This window comes from Paroedura picta, chromosome 5 (assembly GCF_049243985.1).
Source record: "Paroedura picta isolate Pp20150507F chromosome 5, Ppicta_v3.0, whole genome shotgun sequence".
Classification (NCBI taxonomy): Eukaryota; Metazoa; Chordata; class Lepidosauria; order Squamata; family Gekkonidae; genus Paroedura; species Paroedura picta.
This window is the reverse complement of record NC_135373.1, coordinates 78,474,479-78,496,439: the sequence shown is the minus strand read 5'-3', so window position 1 is coordinate 78,496,439 and position 21,961 is coordinate 78,474,479. Positions and strand designations below refer to the sequence as shown.

Below are 21,961 nucleotides of genomic sequence, written 5' to 3'. Positions count from 1 at the left end.
CCATTAACAAGTACCCTTTGGGTACTCCTGTCCACCTTACAGAATTAGGATCCATACCACATTTGACCAGCTTGTCAACAAGAATTTCATGTGTGGCTTGTTACCACATCACTATAAAATGAGTTAATTGTACTATTCCCATTTTATGTAAACCACCCTGAGCCTTTGGGGATGGCAGTATATAAAAAATAATAAAGAAATATCCTTCCCCTCCCTGCCCTTTGGAGAGTCATGCAGAGATAGCAAGAAAAGTAACAGGGGGGATAGCTTCCCCCTGACAGTTCTAGAATATTCCCTGGGATAAATAGGCAAGCATAGGACCTATCATGTATGACCATATAGATGACCATCTAACAAAACTTCATTTTGTTCTCCCAGGTTATGATCATAGGTTTTTGTTTAGTAATGTTTGTTGAGGTACAGGCATGAACTTTCTTCGAGGGGGGGCCAAGGGATTGTATTACCTACCACAAGAAGTTGTTTTTAAAACTACTGAAGTAACATAATTCCTGATGATGCAATTTGCTCCCTTTTCCGGTGTTGTTATTTGCCCCCTGGTTTGGAGCGTAACAGTTATTGGTATGCTTTATCCCACAGAGCAAATGGTAGCTCTGTGATGGGAGAGGATAGAGATTTATCTGGGTTGACTCCTCTGTTGAAGATTTTAGCCTCTTAAAGAAACAGGTGTCAACCTGAGTTTGGGCCTGAATCACAAAAATCTTTTAGAAAAAACAGCCATATTTTCAATTAAGATCTCAGCTGCTGAGCACCAAACACAGTATATCACAGCCACTGTGATATTGTATCCACTAGAGCATCTGCACAATATGGCTTCTTGGTAGTTTAAAAAATAAATCCACAGTGTCTACTTGAGAGAGTTACTATTTGAATTAATCTTATTGCACAGCGTCTACCAGAAATAGAACAAAATTCAGTTTTCTTTAGTGAGCTGAGCAAATTTACAGAATTGAATAAACATTTTTTGATCTTTGTATCCCAGTTATCGTTTTAATGTCTCAATGGGAAGTGTCGCTTAAATATATATTTGCAGTCTAGAAATAGTGTGCTACTTAATTCTCAGATCTTGCATTTGAATGATCATAATTCAAATATCCTTCCTTGCATTCATTATAATGATTGCACAGCAGGAGAAAAATACTGCAATGCCTCTCTAAACTTAATGAAAGCAACTTGTGTATGTTTGGTTTTAAAAGCTAATTCAGCATGCCAGGTTAGAGCTCAGGGAAGAAAAGGCTAAGACCACCCCCCCCCACACACACACACAAAAGGATATTAACAAAGATAAAAGTGTGTGCTTATAGGTTATCTTACCTTTATAATTCAGAACAGATATAATTTGCAGAGCTCCCAGCTATCAAAAGGTGATAAATTTCAGTAAGTGAGGTAGTTTCTCAAAATAACTAGAAATGAGTGTTTAAGCACACTGTACTCTCTAAATACAGAGAGCCAGCTTGGTGGAGTGGTTAAGAGCAGTGGCCTCTAATCTGGAGAACTGGGTTTGATTCCCCACTCCTCCACATGTGGACAGCTGGGTGACTTTGGGCCAGTCACAGTTTTCTCAGAGCTCTTTCAGCTTTATCTACTTCACAGGGTGTCTGCTGTGGGGAGAAGAAAGGTAGGCCATTGTAAGCTGCTTTGAGACTCCTTGGGTAGTACAAAGCAGAATACAAAAAAAACAGCTCTTCTGTCTAAATACTGAATAATAATTTCACTGATCTGTGTGTGGTGGTTGTAGTGGTAAGTGCCATAAAGTCATAGCGAACTCAGTGTGACCCCATAGCATTTGTTAGCTCTTACAAGCCAATGTACACATGTACAGGTAGGATGTATGTATGTTTACTGTAACAAGGGAGTAGGATTCATGTAGGTTAGCTTAGGCTGAGAAAGAGGGACTGGCCCAAAATCGCCCAATAAGATTCATGGCTGAATAGGGTTTGAACCTGAGTCTTCCCAGTGTCTACCTAACTATTATATCACACTGACTTTCAAGAGCATACCATTCCATAAAATTTGGCCATCAGCCAAAGATTTCTGTCTAGCCTTCTCCCCGACATGTTTTTTTCTATGAACAGTGAATAGTTCATGGGGCAAGATTTGGTCATGCAATTCTAGCTCTCACTATCTAAATGGAACATGGTTCACCAGCATCCATCAATAATGTTGTCACCAAAACTATTTGTTTAGAGAGACTCACATTATGTTACTTTCAGATGGCATTTGTTATTTTTAGACACGTATTATTCTTTCAAACCTAAAGCTTACACGTCTGGTCTTTCACCCTTTTTTTCTGTTTGGATTAAAAACAGTCATTTTATTCTTGCAGTTCATTGAGTTCCCCTTTCATGTTTGCAGATGATTTTCCAAAGCCACAGATAACTGTCCAGCCTGAAACTCAATCAGCAATCAAAGGTTCCAATTTAAGTTTTATATGTTCAGCTGCCAGCAGCAGTGATTCCCCAATGACTTTTGCATGGAAGAAGGACGGTGAATTGCTGGATGATGCTGAAATGGAGAATTATGCACATCTCAGGGCACAGGGTGGTGAAGTGATGGAATACACCACCATTCTGAGGCTACGCAACATTGAATTCAGCAATGAAGGGAAATACCAATGTGTTATTTCAAATCATTTTGGCTCATCCTATTCCATCAAAGCTAAACTTACAGTGCACAGTAAGCATTTCAAGTCAACACAACGTCTTTGACATACTGAGTTTGCAATTATTGGATTTTAAAATGTTTTGCAGGGAAGCCACCTCTAGAGCTTATTGCAGACAAGGAGGGAGGGGTTTAAGGAGTTTATGTACCATCAGTCTTATGTGGCTTGATAAACATTTCATCAAAAGATTTTAGCACAGAATATTTGGATAATCAGTGCTTTGGTGCTTTTAGCTAACTTTAAATTTAGTGGGCACATGCAGAACACATGTAATTTCGCATGCACAAAAGTCACAAAAATGTGATTAATGCACATATAGTATTAGTCATGAAGTTGCAGCCTTGATGCATCTTTTCTAGGCTGTCCTTAAAACTGAAAATGTGGAGGACTACAGCTTGACAGGGGAAATTATTGTCCACACTACTGAAGGTGAAATATTTCATTAAGAAACAATGACTAGATTGCACAATGAGTAGCATTTCTGGTGTTTATTCTGTAGTGCTTCCTTCATTTACCAAGATACCCACGGACATCACCATTCGGGCAGGAGCAACAGCACGATTGGAATGTTCTGCCGTAGGTCACCCAGTACCCCAGATTGCTTGGCAGAAAGATGGTGGCATAGACTTCCCTGCAGCACGCAAAAGACGCATGCATGTGATGCCCGAAGATGATGTGTTCTTTATTGTGAATGTCAAAATTGAGGATACTGGTGTTTACAGCTGCACAGCTCAAAATACTGCTGGGAGCATTTCAGCTAATGCAACACTGACTGTACTGGGTAAGACAAAATGTGATTGCCAAGCAGAGATCAAATGCCTTGGCTAGTCACAATTTTTTTTCTTTCTTTGACAGGTGCTTGCTGATATAGTTAAAGCCTTACAGGCTTACAGCCTTCAACTGATTGGGTAAACATAACTGCTAACAATAATTTTGCTTTCTTTTCAGAAACACCTTCATTTTTGCGTCCTTTGGTGGATCGAACAGTGACGAAAGGTGAAACTGCAGTCTTGCAGTGTATTGCTGGTGGTAGCCCCCCACCTCGACTGAACTGGACCAAGGATGACAGTACTTTAATAGTGACTGAGAAACATTTCTTTGCTGCAGGAAATCAGTTGCTTATCATTGTGGACACAGATTTTGAAGATGCTGGGAAGTACACATGTGAAATGTCTAATACACTCGGGACAGAGAGAGGCAACATTCGCCTTAATGTCATTCCCACTCCAACATGTGATTCTCCTCAGAACACTGCCCCATCTTTGGATGATGATGGATGGGCCACAGTGGGTGTTGTGATCATAGCTGTGGTCTGCTGTGTGGTGGGCACTTCCCTTGTGTGGGTGGTCATCATCTACCACACAAGGAGAAGAAATGAAGATTGCAGCATCACAAACACAGGTGTGTAAACTGGAACTTGGCACTGGAAAAGCATGTTCAAATACGTGTGTGGTTACCCTCAAGAATTTTTTTCTTCCAGAAATGTTTGTGTCTCTGGACTGAAATTCTGAAGTAAATCGTTTTTCATAACTATCCCAGTGTAGCTCATTAGCTTAAAATTACTGCCAAGAAACTTGAAGCACACTGATACCTTTGTGTGTTTGTGTTTTTGCTTAATCACAGATGAGACAAACCTGCCTGCTGACATTCCAAGCTATCTGTCATCCCAAGGTACTCTAGCAGAAAGGCAAGATGGATATGGGTCATCAGAGAATGGAAGCCAACATCATTTTGTTTCATCGTCCTCATCATCTATGGGGGGATATTTTTTACAACAAAGGGATAGTAATGGTATGTGTCAGATTATTGAAATGTATTGCACTTAATGCTGAGATGCAACTGAATAAATAAAACTTAATCCAGATGAGATGGAACTCTTAAGAGATTAGGTGTGTTCCCAGTCATCTGCTAAGGACAAGATGTCCTGCTTGTTATCGGCAGCACTGCACTTCCATTATAAGGCTCAGATTCGCAGTATGGGGTTCTCCAGCACAGCCCAGGTGGCAACAGTGTTGGTTAGTATTGCCTTTTTAAAAGCTTAGGCTGTGCCTGGCCATATTAAGAAGATCTGTCTGCTGTCACTTTTGCCATCTTGTCTCTAAGTCACAGCGGAGCTAATTTGGATTTGGCCTACCGACCTTGAGACATGGTAAATAAGAGAATCACACTTTGACGGTTTTTTTTAAAAAAATTATTTATTTATTTAGATTTCTATACCGCCCATTTCTTTGCAGTTCTTTGAGAATGAGGAATTTGCTAGCCAAGGAGTATTGGCTCAAAGGGACTATTGGGATGCCATTTTACCTAATCTACTTGTCTGTGTAAATAAATAAATCCTCAAATACAGATGAGCGATATTTCCATGTAATGACTTAACAATCCTTATTGTCCTTCATTTCTTCTGCAGCCAGTTCTTTGTCTGAAATTAAGACCTTCCAAAAATTCATTGTCCAAATAGCTAAGTCTCTGTAAGCTGGGACTGTAAGAAACGTATTCTGCCCCACATAGTAGGAAAGAGACTATTTGCTTGGCAAATGAAATAGAGAAACATAGGCCTATTCATGAGTATTTATTATCCCACTTGTGATGTAAATGCTGCCTAGGTCATAATCAAAACTTCCACTAGCCTTCTCATACTTCCTGGAGAACCTTGCTTGGTGACTGGCTTTAACTGCTATAGTCCTCACAAACAGAATTGGGGTCTACCCCATTCCTAATAAAAACTTCCACTACAAAATTCAGGGCACAACAGTAAAACCCAAATATATCAAATCACAAGATGGCAAGCTAGCAACCAAGAAAAAAAATCTTCCAAAACCCACAGATGGCATCATGTTGGACGGGAAAAATATTAAGACTCAAATCCCAGTCATGTTGTCAGGCTTACAGACCAGAAAGTAAATGAATGTGAGAGTTTGTTGTTCTTCTTCCCCCACCACATCATGCATTCAGTGATTGCTTTTGCACTTCCTTGAGGCCTCTTGCTCAAGGACCAACTCTGATATCCATTCTGTCAAGTTTTTCTGTCCATAACCCAAGTTCAGCTCTGCTACTGAATAGAAGGCTCACAGCAGTGCAGAAACAGCTGTTGGAAGCAAGATGCAGGGCTGTACACTCAGCTAGTCTGCCATCAATTTCCAAAGATGAGCATCTTTGCTTCACTGGATTGCTGCTTCTGGACTGTCTGTCTTCCTCGTAGTCTGCCCATAGGAGGCCAGCTCAGGGATATCATCAACCTCTCCCTGGATTCCGGGGAGTTCCCTGAGCAGCTGAAGGGGACAGTGGTTCACCCTCTCCTGAAAAGATCTATGCTGGACCCGCGGGACCCAGACAGCTACCGCCCAGTGTCGCATTTAGCGTTCCTGGGCAAGGTGGTTGAAAGGGCCGCAGCAGACCAGCTCCTGGCATTCTTGGAAGAAACTTAGGCACTCGATCAATATCAGTCTGGCTTTCGACCTGGTCACGGGGTGGAGACGTTGTTGGTCGCCCTGTTGGATGACTATCATCGCCAGCTGGATAGGGGCGGGTCGGCAGTGCTGGTTCTTCTGGACCTGTCGGCTGCTTTTGACACCGTGGACCACGAACTGTTGGTCCACCGCCTCACCAGCACGAGGATACGGAGCACAGCTTTACGCTGAATATGCTCCTTTCTCCAGGACCGGACCCAGAGGGTAGCAGTGGGGGATGAGCTCTCGCGCTCCTACAGACTTCCTTGTGGAGTCCCTCAGGGCGCAGTCCTCTCCCCCACACTGTTTAACGTCTTTATGCGCCCTCTGGCCCAGCTGGTGCGGAGTTTTGGGCTGGGTTGCCACCAGTACGCTGATGACACCCAGCTCTATCTCCTCATGGACGGCCACCCGGACTCTCCCCCAGAACCATTTGCCAGATGTTTGGAAGCGGTGACAGAATGGTTTGAGCAGAGTCGCCTGAAACTCAACCCCTCCAAGACGGAGGTCCTGAGGCTGGGACGTAGGGGGCAGGATCAGGAAGCGCGCTTACCCACCCTGGGAGGGACGCACCTTACCATCGTGTCCCAGGCCAGGAACTTGGGTGTGATCATTGACGCCTCACTGACTTTGGAGGCGCAGGTCAGAAAAGTAGCGGGCTAGGCATTTTTCCACCTGCGCCAGGCCCGACTACTAGGGCCCTACCTGTCCCCCGAACACTTAGCCACAGTGATCCATGCAACGGTCACCTCCAGAATAGATTTCTGTTACTCGCTCTACGCGGGCCTTCCCTTGTCCTTGATCTGGAAACTTCAGCTAGTGCAAAACGCAGCTTCTAGGTTCCTCACTGGTACACCTTGGATGGCCCACATTCAGCCAGTGCTGAGGCAGCTGCACTGGTTGCCAATTGCTGCCCGGATCCGATTCAAGGTTTTGGTTCTAACCTTCAAGGCTTTACGCGAGTTGGGACCCATATACCTGAAGGACCGCCTATCGCCCTATGCGCCCCGCAGAGCCTTACGTTCCGCGGGTGAAAATCTGTTGGTCGTTCCCGGCCCTAGGGAAGCACGCCTGGCCTCGACCAGGGCCAGGGCCTTTTCGGTCTTGGCCCCTGCCTGGTGGAATGAGCTCCTGGGAGAGCTGCGGGCCCTGTGGGATCTTCCATCGTTCTGCAGGGCCTGCAAGACGGAGCTCTTCCGCCAGGTTTATGGTTGAGGCCAAGGCTAACACCTATGCCCCCCCGGGACCTGGGATTGGGATTGGGACTAGGAGCCATCAGGATCCCCTCTCCACCTGCCAGTAGTGGGAGGGGGAAGTTGATTAGCTGATCTTGCCATGCTAGTTAATTAACTAATAATGTTGAAACTGTAGTTGTTGTTTTAATGGATTTTAATGGGGTTTTAAGATGTTGTAACCCGCCACGAGCCGCAAGGGAGTGGCGGGGAATAAATTGAATGATGATAATAATAATAATGTTCAGTATCAACACAAAGAGGACATCCTTGAGTATATTATTTAAAAAACCACAAGGAACATGTAACAGGATCCAGGCAGATATTGTAATAAAGACTATAGAGGGCTACCTGGCAAGCCAGATTTAGAAAGTGGAATTTAAGATTATTTTTCCTTATCAGAAGTCTGTTCATGAAGATTTGACAAGAACAGAAGTCCCAATGCATATCCAGTTCAACATGCACCTAAGAAATCCAGAGGGGAGCCCAGTTAGGCTATTGAAGTAAATGAAGCAGAGGTCCAGCAGTCCTTGCATCCACAATTTAAAAGGCTCAGAGCTACTAAGACTTGAAATAAATATTGGTCGGGTCTTCTCAGCACAGGTTTCTGTAATATTACATCTAAATCGATACTGTAAATGCAATCAAAGTTTTTTCTGCAGACAGTTAAAAAAACAACAATTTTCTTCATTAAGAAGAAAGCACTGATGTGTGCCATTCTCTGTTCTCCAGGAATTTGTCAAATAGATAATCACAGTGAAACTGACCTGGAAGCTGTAATTGATCCGTTGTTATGCCATTATCTGGGGACTTCAGGAAGTGGCCATCTGAAAGGGAATATCTGTGGGCCAGATGTGTATGAAGTATACCGAACAAGTAAGCTGTGCTCTGTGTGAATTTAAATTGCTTGACTTTTATTTTGCTTTAGGCTAACCCACATTTATTTATGTATTTATTTATTTACTTAAGGCTGTGTCCCAGAGCAAAGAGTCATGTCCACAGACCTTTACGATTCTAGCTGCTTAAAGAAAAAGGAATGTGACCTGTATTCACACCCACCTGAAGAATTTTTTGACCAGCATATCAGCATTTCTGGAATGCACGCACCACGTAGGAAATGGCTTCCCTCTGTTTACACTTCAAATGAAGAAAGTGGAATAAAAAACTCACATCTCAATATGGACAGCTGTGACTTTAACAGAAATCAGGAACCGCCTTCTGTGGCCACAAGCAACACTTTTCTTGGTATGTTTTCAACTGTTTTCAGGTGTAGTCAAACTGCTGCCCTCCAGATGTCCATGGACTACAATTCCCATGAGCCCCTGCCAGTGGATGCTGGCAGGGGCTCATGGGAATTGTAGTCCATGGACATCTGGAGGGCGGCAGTTTGACTACCCCTGGTTTAAATTGTATAGGTGACCTTTGCCTGTAGGAAACTGATGGACCATTGTTTGGGTTCTACAAAAATATTGGAAGTGGTCTAAATTGGTGATTACATAATGGCTGCTTCATCTGAAAGAAAGAACATAAAACCACCTGATACTAAAACTTGTGATTTCATCTGTCATCCTATGTCATAATAGGCACCTGATTTTCTTCCTGAGCTGTTGAGGGAAAGAACACATACACAAAATTAGCTGTTCTATCTTTGAGGAAGTTTCATATTGGCTCAAGGGGTAGTCTACCCAGTGTACCTGAGGAATTGCCTCCCTGCCTATGCCCCCAAAAGAGTTCTGCGCTCTACCACCACCAACCAGCTAAGGATCCCTGGCCCCAAAGAAGTTTGCTTGGTCTCGACCAGGGCCAGAGCATTCTCTGCTCTGGCCCCCACCTAGTGGAACAAGCTCTCGGAGGAGATTAGGGCCCTGACGGAGCTTAAACAGTTCCGCAGGGCCTGCAAAAAGGAGCTCTTCCGCCAGGCATTTGGTTGAGACCAGACGTAATCAACAGCGATTGAAGGGCCCCTGCTCTTCCCCTGCCCCCCCTCAGAATTCCACCAATGCTCTGGACCACTTTGCATCGTTGCCCTGTTGTATTGTTTATACTGTTATATTGTTATATGGTTACAACGATTAATATTATTATTATAAGGTACTCACTTGTTTATAGACTGTTTTATGTATTGTTCTTTGTTCCTATGTAAACTGCCCTGAGCCTTCGGGGAGGGCGGTATATTAAATAAATAAATAAATAAATAAATAAATAAATACATACATACATAAATACATAAATACATAAATAAATAAATAGTCTGAGAGAGAGTGATAAGTCCAAGGCCACCCAGTAAGCTTCCATGACAGAGTAGGGATTCAAACTTGGGTCTCTGCAGCCCTTCAGAGGCATAGCTTGATCAGGTTGAAAACCCATGCCTGAAGTACCCAAATGCGCATGAATTTTCCTGTCCACTTAGAGATATGCATGAGGAAGCCTTGTTCAAGGACCAGGAAAGGTTTTTTTTTTTTTTAAGAACTGTTAGCACCTATTCAATTCAGCATAAATTGTATCATGAAGTGATAACTCAAAAGCAAACCTTAGTTCAGAATATGAAATGCTTGTTATGGGTTATTTTTGTTGGGATATGCAAGATCTATAATGTGCATGATTCAAAAGCATATGAAGAATATCCTACAGTGGGCATTGGAGGAGATGTGAATTTAACATAGTTAGCTTAGGAGGTTCCTGATATTTTTAAAATAGTCTCCTCCTGTGTCCTGATTTGGAGACTGCCTGCTCCTTTGAGCAGACTTCCTCCCTGCTTCCCTCCAAAACGAACAGAATGACTGCACAACAGAAGTTAGACAGCTAGTTAGGTCTCTGCCACTTCCCTTTCTATACAAAATTGTTTCTCTTCACAGTCAAACTCTTATTCTTTTAAGCAGTTTGGTGCTTTGTACCTCTTTGCAAATTTAAACTCTTTTGTAACTGACTTTTTTCTTCTTCTTTAAGGAACATTTGGAAAACCTATATGGAGACATCAGCTTGATTCCTTCCCTGGCTGCAGGCAGCCACTGGTTTGGCAACCAAAAACCTCCCATAATCATCCTTGGGGATCACGGGACTTGGATTCTGAGTCTGAGGATGATCACAGAAAGGGCAGGACGTTTCCTGATGGGGACAATTGTCTTTACAGACAGGCTGCCGACCACTTGAGGACTCCTGCTTTTCAATTCTCTGAACTGGATACATAGCCAGTGGCTCACAGATTGATTTATGAACGAACAAAGTTACTACCTCAAAGTGGACTTTATTTAAAAGAAAAGAACCCAAAACATTTTGTAGTTTTTTTCTTCATTGGACCTATGATTTTTTTTGTTTTTTAACAGATACGGTTTTATTGCCAAAATGTTGCCCGGTTTCATAAAATATACAGTCCTTACAGAATATATGTTTCTAATTATTTTATAGCTTTATTTTAACCAAATGATACCTTTTTTGTAAATTAATGGTGTAAATAATAACTATCTAGGTGTTTATCAAGATGGGCCTTGTTTTACTGAAATAGGTGCTAAAGTGTTCTAAACTGTTAGCTACATATGTACTTCTCTGTTTTTAACCTTTTTTACTTTTCAGGTCAGCTAGTAATATTTGCACATCTCTGTTAATAAATTGGGTTGCCTTGTGGATTGGAAGCATTGTAATAAATCACAAATGAAGCCAGGTTCATGTCCACTGAAATTGCAAAGTAAATTGTTTTAAAACCAGTCTTTCAACAATACAGCACTTAAAGGTTCACACCAGATGATGTGTAAAAAAGTGCTTCTAGGTCTGTTATTCCTTGTAGAGTTTAGTATTCCTCCTCCAACAACTGGTTTTCATTATATATACAATTCTACAATGTGCATTATGGTTTTCTGGAACCAAGTATGTGATAACACACTCCAAAGCTTTCTATAAATTGAAAATAAATGAATACATGTACAAATTAAAGAATCACAAGTACAGTGAGACTGCAAATTCTTGTGATTCTTTGTTTAGTACATTTATTGGCTGCTTTTCACTTTTTTAAAAAAAGCACAATTTGAGTCATTCTTAGCACATTTGCATGGAAATAACTTTAGTTACTTAGTTAGATATTAATCTAGCTACTGAAAGTTCCGAAGTCCTACCCAATCTGTTGCAAAATTCATTTTTTATAATTGAAACCATTGTTTTAAAGCAATTGCTAAAACATTTGAAGCTTCATAAAATCTGAACAAGAGCCAAGTCCACCCACTCTTGACTGCCTCAGTCCTGGTTTTCGAAAGTATATGCCAATAAAGACATTTTGTAATAACTTAAAAAGAAAAAATGTTACCAGATTTGAAGGAAAAGACAAATGTGGCATTGAGAAGCCCTGTTTCTTATTTCCTTTTCACATGATACAGCTGATCTTAAGGTTATCAGAGAAAAATCAAGGAAGGAAGGAATGTATCTCAATGCCTGTGTCATTATTCAGCTGTGCACCATCTTCCAGTTTAAGGCAGCAATTATAGTCATGCTTACCTAGAAGTAAACCCCAGTGAACTGTCTTGAAATAACTTCTAGGTAAAAATAAATAGGGTCATTCTAAAATGGCCAGTTCTTGTGGGATGTGGGGTCTGTATTCAGCTACATACCCAGAAATGCCTCTGGCTCTTCCAGCAGAGTTGCAGAAAAGAGTGTCGCTTCTTGTAAATCAATTGCTACTTGCTGCATCGGCCTATTTCCTTTTTCATATTTGTGTTTCTTCCTAGGAGCACATGTTGGAAGGCAGTCACTTGGGCGGGGCGGGGGAAGCTCCATGTGAGTACAAGTTAGGGTTCAAGGAAGAGTGATAAAATGAACTGGCTTCAGTTTTTACACATGTCAAACGATCAGTGTACAAATTGCTCATAACATGGCTACCCCCCACAATAATACACATTTTCTAATGTGTTATTACTATTCCCTGAAGGGCTATGAATTTGGTGAAAGAAGTTAACCTCAATTTTTAGAACTCTACCCCTCATTTATTTTTTTACGGTGAGGTTTTGTGTCCTTCCTTTAGACAGGCAGCTGGCCATGGCTCCCTCTCCCCACCCCACCCCTGCAGCGAGAAGCTTGCCTGGCCGAAGCAAATTGGCCATCGAAGCGGCTGATTAGCTCGCGGCCCAGTGAACTCGCTGTGGGGGGCGTGGAGAGGGTGCAAACTCACATGCGCATTTGTGCCCGTGCGGTGGTTTTGTGCATGCACACATGCGCAAACTGCCGCTTGCTGGTTGCCCTCTCCTCCCACCCTTTGGCAGCGGGCCGCAACAAGAAAAAGGTTGCGGACTGCTGCTTTAGACTACCGTGGTGTTGTATCTTTGCCTTTTTGCTGCTGGTTGTAGGAAAATAGCACTGGTATTTGTATTCTACATAAATTGCACTCTACAGGTAAAATACAGGTGGGAAAATTCTTATGGTCATGGTCTTCCCATAACAAATCAGCACACTTAAATTGATGCCAGAAGTAGAATTTGCAATTCCCTTACTAACCTAACGATGGTGGTAGCTTTTTCACAGATCAAAATTCCAGGATGTGAAAAATAGAATTCTGTGCCCTTTGTGATTCAAACTGATTTACTTAGTTATTTGCATGATTTGTTATGCTGCTACTAGCAAGGAGAAAGAGCTTTGCAGAGCACCACACCTATGTGGGTCATACCATTCCCTTCCCAGTCTCTCATATTTACTGCTTACATACTTCAGAATCTATTTTCTACCTGCTATAGGCTAGAACTCTGCTTTTTTCAACAATGAAATTCTCAAGATACTGAATTCGATGCTCAGGGTCATCGTCAATCTGGATATTGTACACTTAAGGTGCAATGCTTTTAGGTTTGTTCAGATACTCCATAAAGCTTACAATCAGTTCCCACACAGCAAACCAAAAGTCTGCATCTCCAGCACATGCAAAGCAAACACTAGGGAGAAAACCTGACACTCGAGGAGTCTTCTGTGCTCATTGAGGAGCACATCTTTCAAGAATATATTTGCTAAATAGGCATTCTAGAGCAGGATTCAACCGAGAATCCCTACATATTCTTTTTTTTTTTGCTAAAACAAAAAAAACGTCATATTGTGGAGGATAACTAAAGTTAAATTAAGACAGTCCTACTTCCCTGCTCCCCCCACCACCAGAGTTTCTGAATTCATGACTCCTCAAGTCAGCAGTATACTTAGACCTCTGTGATTCCCTGTGGGCTAATATTACTAGAGGTTTTTTCCTTTTAACAATCCATTCACTTTGAAGGTGCAAATGTATACAGTTGTCAGACTTTTCAGCTAAAGTGAAAGCAGCTGTTTGAACAGAGACTCCTAGGCAGCATCTATCAGAGGATAAGTTTGGAGCAAAGGTCTAATAAAGTCAAATACAAGTCCCTTTCTTCCTCTTCCAGGAACCTGGTATCCAGATTGCAGTTAATTTCTCTCTTTAATTTAGGCACCAGTATTGGAGACAGGAACTTAATCCATCTTCAATCACTGGTGGTCAACCTGTACAGAACAGATTTTTCATGCATTTGTTTCTCAAATAGTCACGCTTCCAGAGACTTATTGTTAATTTGTCTTCATTGTTGCCAGATGCGGATATGTGGTGACAGACACTGATATCGACACTCAAGAATAATTAACGTTTGGGAAGAAATTAATTTTTCTTGGCTCAAACATAAAGCTTAAAGTCAATAAAGCAAGAAATCCTAAATGAGATTTACTCACTAAATCACTAAGATTTCTTGGTTCTTCTAAAGTTTGCTAATTTAGGAATCCACATGACTGCAGATACCAAGAAAATGCTAGATGGATAAAAAAACAAGGTTGGTATCCCTTTCAAAATGATTGTTTGAGTCTACCTTCCTGTCTATTCATGAGAAGCGGTATTTAATATTAAACCCTACCCTTCTGACTAGGTTCTTTACAATTATATAATATTTAATTTAAAAAATAAAAATTACAGTCTGAATAGGAGCCAAACAGATTTATGACACTTCCATAAATTCTTAGTCTCACCAACGGTGAAAAATCTATTATGTTTCTTGGTGAATTGGAATCCATTAACACATCACCTTTGGCCTTTAGTCAGTGAAACGCATGTAGGACTGTTGAGTTTGTCAGACTGCTCTTACATATCAGCGCTATTGGATGAAAGTTGGTATTTCTCTATGTAGGTATTTGTGTGAGTGTGCATGCACTGTGCATGCCACTGCTGAAGGTACTTTAGTGGCACCTGTTTGTTTGGGTACTACTTTAGAGCATTCTCCAGATGTCTCTATCTTGAGAATGATACCAGCTGGGAAAAATCTTATTCTGCATTGATGCCTCCCCCCCCCCTTGTAGAATTCCCTCTTGAGACAGACACAATTTTATTCAAGTTGTTGACAGCTTTATTTCAAGGACTCAGTGGTAGAGCACATGCTTTGTATCTATCAGTTTCTGAGTTTGATAACCTGCTTGTGCACTTAAAGTATCACAGCAAAACAGAATGTTACCTCTTGTTTGTTCAGGAATACTACAGTAAGACCTAAGAAGAGGAATAATTCAAGTTTCTTATAGATGGTGGTATAGAGTCTGAATGTGCCATTAAGGTAGAGATCTTTTCACCATAGAGTTTCTGGTGATTCTAAGAGAAGTATAATGACATTAAGGAGCTTCCCCCCAAAAGTGACATCACACTGTTATTGGATGGCACCCATTCCAGACTCCCAACTTGCAACTCAATCTGGAACAAATGTGAAATTGACATAAGAGGAGCCCTCCTGGGTCAGACCAATGGTCTATCTAGTCCAGCATCCTGTCTCACATAATGGCTAACCATTTCCTCAGGACAGCCAACAACAGGACATAGAGGCCAAGGTCTTTCCCTAATGTTGTCTCCTGGCGCTGAGATTCAGAGGATTAGTTGCTATGTGGAAGTTCCCCTCAGTTGTCATGGCTAATAGCCATCAATAGTATCCACCATTAATCTAATCCCCTTTTAAAGCTATGTATGCCTGTGGCCATCTCTACATCCTCTGCCAGGAAATTCCACATTTCAATCACTCTTTATTTTAAAAAAATCATTTTGTTCATCCTGAATCTGATGTCCATTAGTGCGTGATTGGATGCCCTTAAGTTCTAGTATTTTGGGAGACAGAGAAATATTTCTCTTTGTTACCTCATTTGACCCCATGTATAATTTTATAAACCTAGATCATGTCTTCCCTTTGTTGTCTTTTTTGTAAATTGAAAGTCCCAAACTTTCCACATCTTGGTTGTCACCCTCCTCAACTTTTTTCTCTGTATTACTCACTCATTGCAGATCACTGATGAACAAATTAAACAGTACTTGCCCCAATACTGAACCTTGTGGGACCCCATTGCTCACTTACCTCCATTGGAAGAACTGCCCATTAAGTCCTACTCTTTGCTTTGTATCATTTAACAAGTTTTTAATCCATAACAGAACCCATTGTCTTATCCCATGACTACTAAGTTTACTCAGAAATCTTTAGTGAGGCACCTTGCCAAAAGCCTTTTGGAAGTCCAGACATTTTGGAAGTCCAGACATATTGGAAGTCCACCTTGCCAAAAGCCTTTTGGAAGTCCAGGTCACTATTGTCTACATCCTCAAAGAACTCCAAAAACATGTTGAGACAAGACTTCCTTTGCAGAAACCAAACTGATCTTCCCTCAGCAGACTTTGTCCCTCTGTGACCAATTCCACACGGGCAGAAAAGGCTGGAGCAGTGCTCATATGGCAGCAGGACTAATCCCTGCTTCCATACAATGTCGGTGTGTCATCTCTGATCATCTCTATTTGTTTCAGTTCTTCAGAGTCCCTTCTTGAAAATAGGGGCTGTGTCATGGCTAGCCCTGCGATTTCCACAGTGAACACAGAAACAAAAAAAGTAATTGAGCTCTGCCATCTCCCCATCTTCCTTTAGCAATTCTATTATTCCTCTGTCGTCCAAAGGCCCCATTGCTTCTCTAGCTGGTTTCCTACTATGGATATATTTTAACATATTTATTGTTTGTTTTGATGAATTTAGCATCCCACACCTCAAAATCTCTTTTATGCATGCCTAATTACTGACTTGCATTTCTTACTGACTTGCATTTCTTTTGCCAAAGCCTGTGATCCCTCCTGTTCAATTCATCAGGGCAGATCTTCCACTTTTTAAAAGAAGCCTCTTGACTTTCTGTAACTTTTTTGCCTTGATTCATGCTGCACATATTGGATAATGCACTTTCAATATGTTTTTGCAGCTGGATTTTCCAGTGCAAGACAGGAAAACCTGCCTCTAAAGTGCATTGAAAAGGCATTATCCAATGTGTGCGGAATGGGCTCTTGTTAACCACAAATCCTTCTTTTAGACTTGGCAGTACCTTTCCTAACCTGTGGAATGTATTTTATTTAAACTTCAATTAGTGTGGTTTGAAATAGCTTCCAAGCATCCTCTAGGATTTGACTCACATGTGTTTCCTCTTCAGCTTCATTTTTACTATTCCTCTCATTTTTGTAAGGTTCTCTCTTTTGAAATCAGATATCAAAGTTTTGAATTTTAAAGATAACTTTCTATGGACCTGGATGTTGAAAATATCATTGTGGCCACTGTTCCTAATTGGTGTAAAAACCTCTACATCTCTTATCAGGTCTTGAGACCCTCTCAGAATCAATTCAAAGATCACTACTCCTCTGGTTGGCTCTCTGACCAGCTGTCCCAGTGCAGTCACTTGTGATGTCTAGGAATCTCATATCTACAGCATGACTCAAGCATATGCTTGCCCAGTCAATGTGCGGGTAGTTAAAGCCTCCCAGCATAAAAATTCCTTTATTCTCCATCTTAAGATCAGCCTCAAAGGCTTGATTAGATGCGCAATAGTACAAGCTCCCTTTTAAGTAACCCTTAGGGCCCAGTTGGGAAGCTAATACCCCTGATATTTACTGTCTTCTTTGATTCTATGCCCCCTTTGATGGACAATACAATACAACCCATCCCAGGATTAGTTTAGAAGCTGCTCTGACACCTTTTTGATATTAGTTGCCAGCAGCCTAGTTCCCTTTGGTTCAAATGAAGCTTGTCTCTTTTGTACAGGTTCAGCTAGTCCCAGTGCCTAACAAATCTAAACTCTTCCTCCTGGCAGTACTTTCTCATCCATGCATTGAGATCCCTGATCTGTGCCTGTCTAGCTGCCATGGAATCACCAGCAATTCTGAAAATGCTCCTTTGAGGTCCTGGCCCTTGATTTTCTGCCTAGTTGCCTAGGTTTTGCCTTCAGGACTACACAACTACATTTCTCAAGGTCATTGGGTGCCAACATACCATGACCGCTGAAACCTCCCCAGCCCTATCAACTTATTTAGACAGTGCATAATTTCTGCAACTTTTGCAGCAGGCAAGCAAGTCACTGTGTGGTCAAAATGCCTGCCACAGATACAACTTTCTATATTCCTAACCACCATCAGAAGCCCACCTCCCTTCAGCCTCCTAGGTATGAGCAGGTATTGGTCTGTTGTATAAGGAAGGGATCCCTTCTAAGGGATCATATCTCTCCTTTGACACCCTCTGGCCTCAAGACTCTCACTCCCCACAACAACAAAAGAGCTGTCAGCACAGGAGCGGGATTGTTCTGGTAAGTTCTCAAGGGTTTCTTAAACCTCTCTCTCTGCTTCAACATTTACAGGTCAGCAATTCCAGCCTCTAGAGAATGAACCTACTCCCTGAAACTCAGCCTTGAGCTCCATTTAGTGAGCACAGGCCCACAATTTCTACCTAGTGGGTAGAAAATTGTATAAGTAGCTTTCATTGCAAAGCACTGGATGGTTCCTGCTCCCTTGCTGGCTCTATAGCTTCATAACTGGTTGTTGGTTTAAAGGTACCTAAAATGATATAGGGTCCCCAAGTGGCTGTCAGCTCTGCCTAGGAGGAAGTGGCCCACAACCCCTGACTCCTTGCAGCAGAGGATGGGGCTTACAATCATTCCCAGGCAAACAGACCTTGCTTATTGAGCAACATACCAGACAAAAACACCACTCTTCAAAAGGCTACAAGCGCCCATTCAACCTCAGACTCACAAAAAGCAAACTCAGCTTATGCTCCCCAGTAATTTAACAGTAAAGGAAAGACAACAGCAAAACACCTTCCCAGCTGCCCTCTCCTGGGTTTTGTCTTCCTTCCCAGCTGGCTCAGTTCTTGCTTCTGCTCACATACTCATGCACATCAGCCCAACCATCAGCCACCCCACCCCTCACCTTGGAAAGGGCAGGGCTAATAACCAGCAGTGAGCCCTGCATGTTAAGATCAGAACAAACCTTTTCTTGCACCTATGAACTCTACCTTTCCTGGCTATGTCTCTGCTAGGGATTATGGGTTTGTAGTATTCTCTGCCTAGGATTGCCAAACTCCAAATGGAGCCTAGAAAGTTCCCAGAATTGCGACTAATTGCCGCACTACAGAGACAAGTTCCTCTGGAGAAAAAGGCTGCTTTGGAGGACGTCCCTCTATAGGCTGCACCCCAAAATCTCTAGGATTTCTGAGTTAGCAACCTAATTCTTCCTCCTGATTCAAACAGAAAGGCAAGTAAACCCACTATAGATGCCATCTTGCTGGTCATGGAAAGTGGGTTTTGTAATTACAAAAAAAAATAGATCCCATAAGGAGGTTATCTTTCTCCCTCCTGTAAGATTATTCGCAGAATCAGCAATATCAGCTCCTGTTGGAGGAGGGGGGACCAGAAAATTAAGGAAGCAGCCATTTGCTTGGAGGAATTTGGTTGTCTTGTACTCAAAATTATTCAAATGTTCTGCAGGAAAATTCACAAAAAATGATTGTGGTGGAGGAGGGTATCAAATCCAGGAATGTTGCCAATCATATTTTAAAATCTCACAATGGAATCAACATGATTAAATGTTGCATAACCTCTGCTGGATTATGTCTTAAGTGAAGCAAAACTCATTGGTACTATGGTGTTATGTATGATATATAAATTTAATGAAGCTTACTACTTAATCTGTTCATATCATGCAGCATAAGGGTACAAATAATGTTTCTGACTAGCCTGATTTTGTGTTAGGGATGGCTCCTGGCTGAACAAAACACAAACATAATTGAATGACACAAGAGGCACAGTGTTCTATTATTGTTGTTGGAATCCTGAATTTGTTTGATATTCTCCTAATATGTTAAACAAGGTATCCTACCAATTGATTATCAATGGTGGATAAAAGGTATACAGACTATACAACACTGAATATTAATGTTGTGAAGAAATGCCACTTCACCAAAGCAAAAACCACATCAAATGCTTAGTCCATTGGCAGAAGAAAGCAGAAGAAAAACATTGATCTTCCAGACTCTCTAAGGAGAATAAATGGGTTCAATTTAAGTTTGCCTTCAGGAGATTGTTTTGTTTAATAAATATATGTCAATTAAATTATTAATTGATTGAAAATTAAGCACTATGAAAAATATCCTATGCTCTCAGTATTTGTCATTTTGAGATACTGGAGTGAGAGATGGCCTAGGTTGCAAACCATAATGTATCCCTCATTGTAGGAAGGGAGAAAAAAAAACATTGTTTGCATTTTTCATTTGCTAGCACAGGGATACAACTGGACACTGGTCTTATAAGTAAGCAAGTTTACCCTTTCACCCTCAACTATCTATAAAAATGCTTGCCTGATTCATTCTTAGACACACCTGATTTTAGTATCACCTTCAATATGACTCTCCCCACCTAGAAAGACAAAACATGTCCAAAAGAGGACATGCTGACTTTTAGAACTATAGTGCAAGGGGGGGGGGGGAGAGTTAACCTTTCCTTTCTATGAATTTGCAAGGATAGTCCCCCCTCATTCAGTCTGTTAATATTGTATGGCACTAAGATCCTCTGAAACAGTAAAGTCCAAAGCAGAGCCAGGTTCCTTCTCTCCTCCCTTTTTTTTTTAAACAGAAGTTGCAGTAAATCAGTTACAGGACTGAGACAGCACTTGGCTGTATGACAAATGTTCCATAATAATGCAGCCTGGTAAAATGTGGAATTTCTGAGGTTACTGCTTGTAATGCTTTTGGTACGGCTGTAAATTCCCAGTCATGTCAGTGTAGGTGGGAAGTAAGTCATAAATAAAATGTGTGTAGAGATCTCTTGCTGCAGGGCCAGTTCCATGACTTCACTCAACCATTTTTTAAAAATCCTGATAAAGTCATTATCCAAATTATATCTACAGATTGAATATGTTATACAGTGTACTTTGGACTTCAGATATGGGTTCAACCTGTATACTGCTTAAATATGCATGAGAAAAGTGTTCCCAAAGACATCAGTTACTAAAACAGAAATTGTAGTATCAATGCTGAGGCAGAGGAGCTGGAGAGAAGCAGTGATGGGCCAGAAAATAAGGAAATAATAAACCATGTAGTTGCCCCAATGGTGGATAATACTGCAGTAATAAAGTATATTCTGCCGAGAGTTGACTAGAAGATATAGGACTGGGGTGGTAGTAGGGAAAAGGATACTGGTTATTTCATTTAGATACCACTTTGCTCCCCAATAATAACTCAAACAATCCTGTGAGGTAAGTTAGGTTGAGAGTGTCACCCAGCATGTTTCCATGGCAAAGTGGGGATTCAAATGTAAGGATATGAATATGAAAGACCCAGAGTGGCTTCAGTTGTTACATGGTAGAATTGAAAAATGTACACATTGGAGACAACATATTCCTGCTAATGTCCAAAGTGACAATGCATGAATCTACTTGTAGGGCAGCCTTTCTATACTTTTTGACAGTTGAGAACTCTTGAAGCATTCTTCAGGCTTCAAGAAACCCTAGAAGTCATGCAGAATATGGTTGGGAGGCATTGTTGAGTAGATGCCCATCCATGGCATCTCCCCTTCCCACCCCAACATTGGCCATTTTGGGAGAGGGGGAATCAACATGACCATGTATGGTTGTATCACCCAATAAATGTTTAACAAATTTAAAAAAAATATGTAAAGAATTAACTCCCACCCATTCAGGAAACATTTCCAGGGCCATCAAGAAACCCCAGGGTTTTACAAAACCCTAGTTGAGAAAGCTTGCTGTTGGGAAAAAGAAGCAGTAAATGAGCAATGGCAATGTACAAGTTAATGATGCGGTGAGTCTATGGATAATTTTGAGAGAGAGATGATAGAGAAAATGAAGTCTCAAGAAAAGTGACTTGGAGCTAACAAATACTAGACTTGAATGGATAACTGCAAAGAATGTGCAGTTGGAATAATGGGATATGACGATATCTCCTAGTGTGTCAAATTTGGTATCACCTTTGAATATTGAACCTGATCATGGGCAAACCCTTTCACATGCATTCAGTATGAACCGGTGGGGTGCCAGGGCCCATTTTCCTCTACCTCCAGACTTTCATTATTATTTCCTTTGTTTCTAGTCCACCTGTCTCACAGGGCCTCCATGTAGACTGCAAGTACGATAAGCACTAGTTAAGTACATTTATGCAGCAGTTACACAAACAATGATACACTCCGATACAGAACAAAGTACACATGTTAAGAAACATCTGGGTTCTACTACTGAAGCAAGAAATTACATGACCACACAAATCTAGCCAATCATCAAATGGATTTTCTATGCAACTAACCCATAATTCTGG

At 41.4% G+C, this 21,961-nt stretch overlaps 1 protein-coding gene across 1 annotated transcript in view; it reads left to right on the top strand.

Moving 5' to 3' along the window:
* The window catches only part of LRIG3 (leucine rich repeats and immunoglobulin like domains 3), a 59,258-nt gene extending 48,242 nt beyond the window's left edge, over positions 1-11,016 (top strand). The window contains exons 13-19 of the mRNA XM_077338659.1: positions 2,374-2,694; positions 3,180-3,461; positions 3,629-4,081; positions 4,304-4,471; positions 8,091-8,234; positions 8,328-8,603; positions 10,305-11,016. Of these exons, the coding sequence (XP_077194774.1) occupies positions 2,374-2,694; positions 3,180-3,461; positions 3,629-4,081; positions 4,304-4,471; positions 8,091-8,234; positions 8,328-8,603; positions 10,305-10,546 (1,886 nt within the window). The 3' untranslated portion in view covers positions 10,547-11,016. The remainder of the gene's footprint in view (positions 1-2,373; positions 2,695-3,179; positions 3,462-3,628; positions 4,082-4,303; positions 4,472-8,090; positions 8,235-8,327; positions 8,604-10,304) is intronic.
* The last annotated feature ends 10,945 nt before the right edge of the window (positions 11,017-21,961 follow it).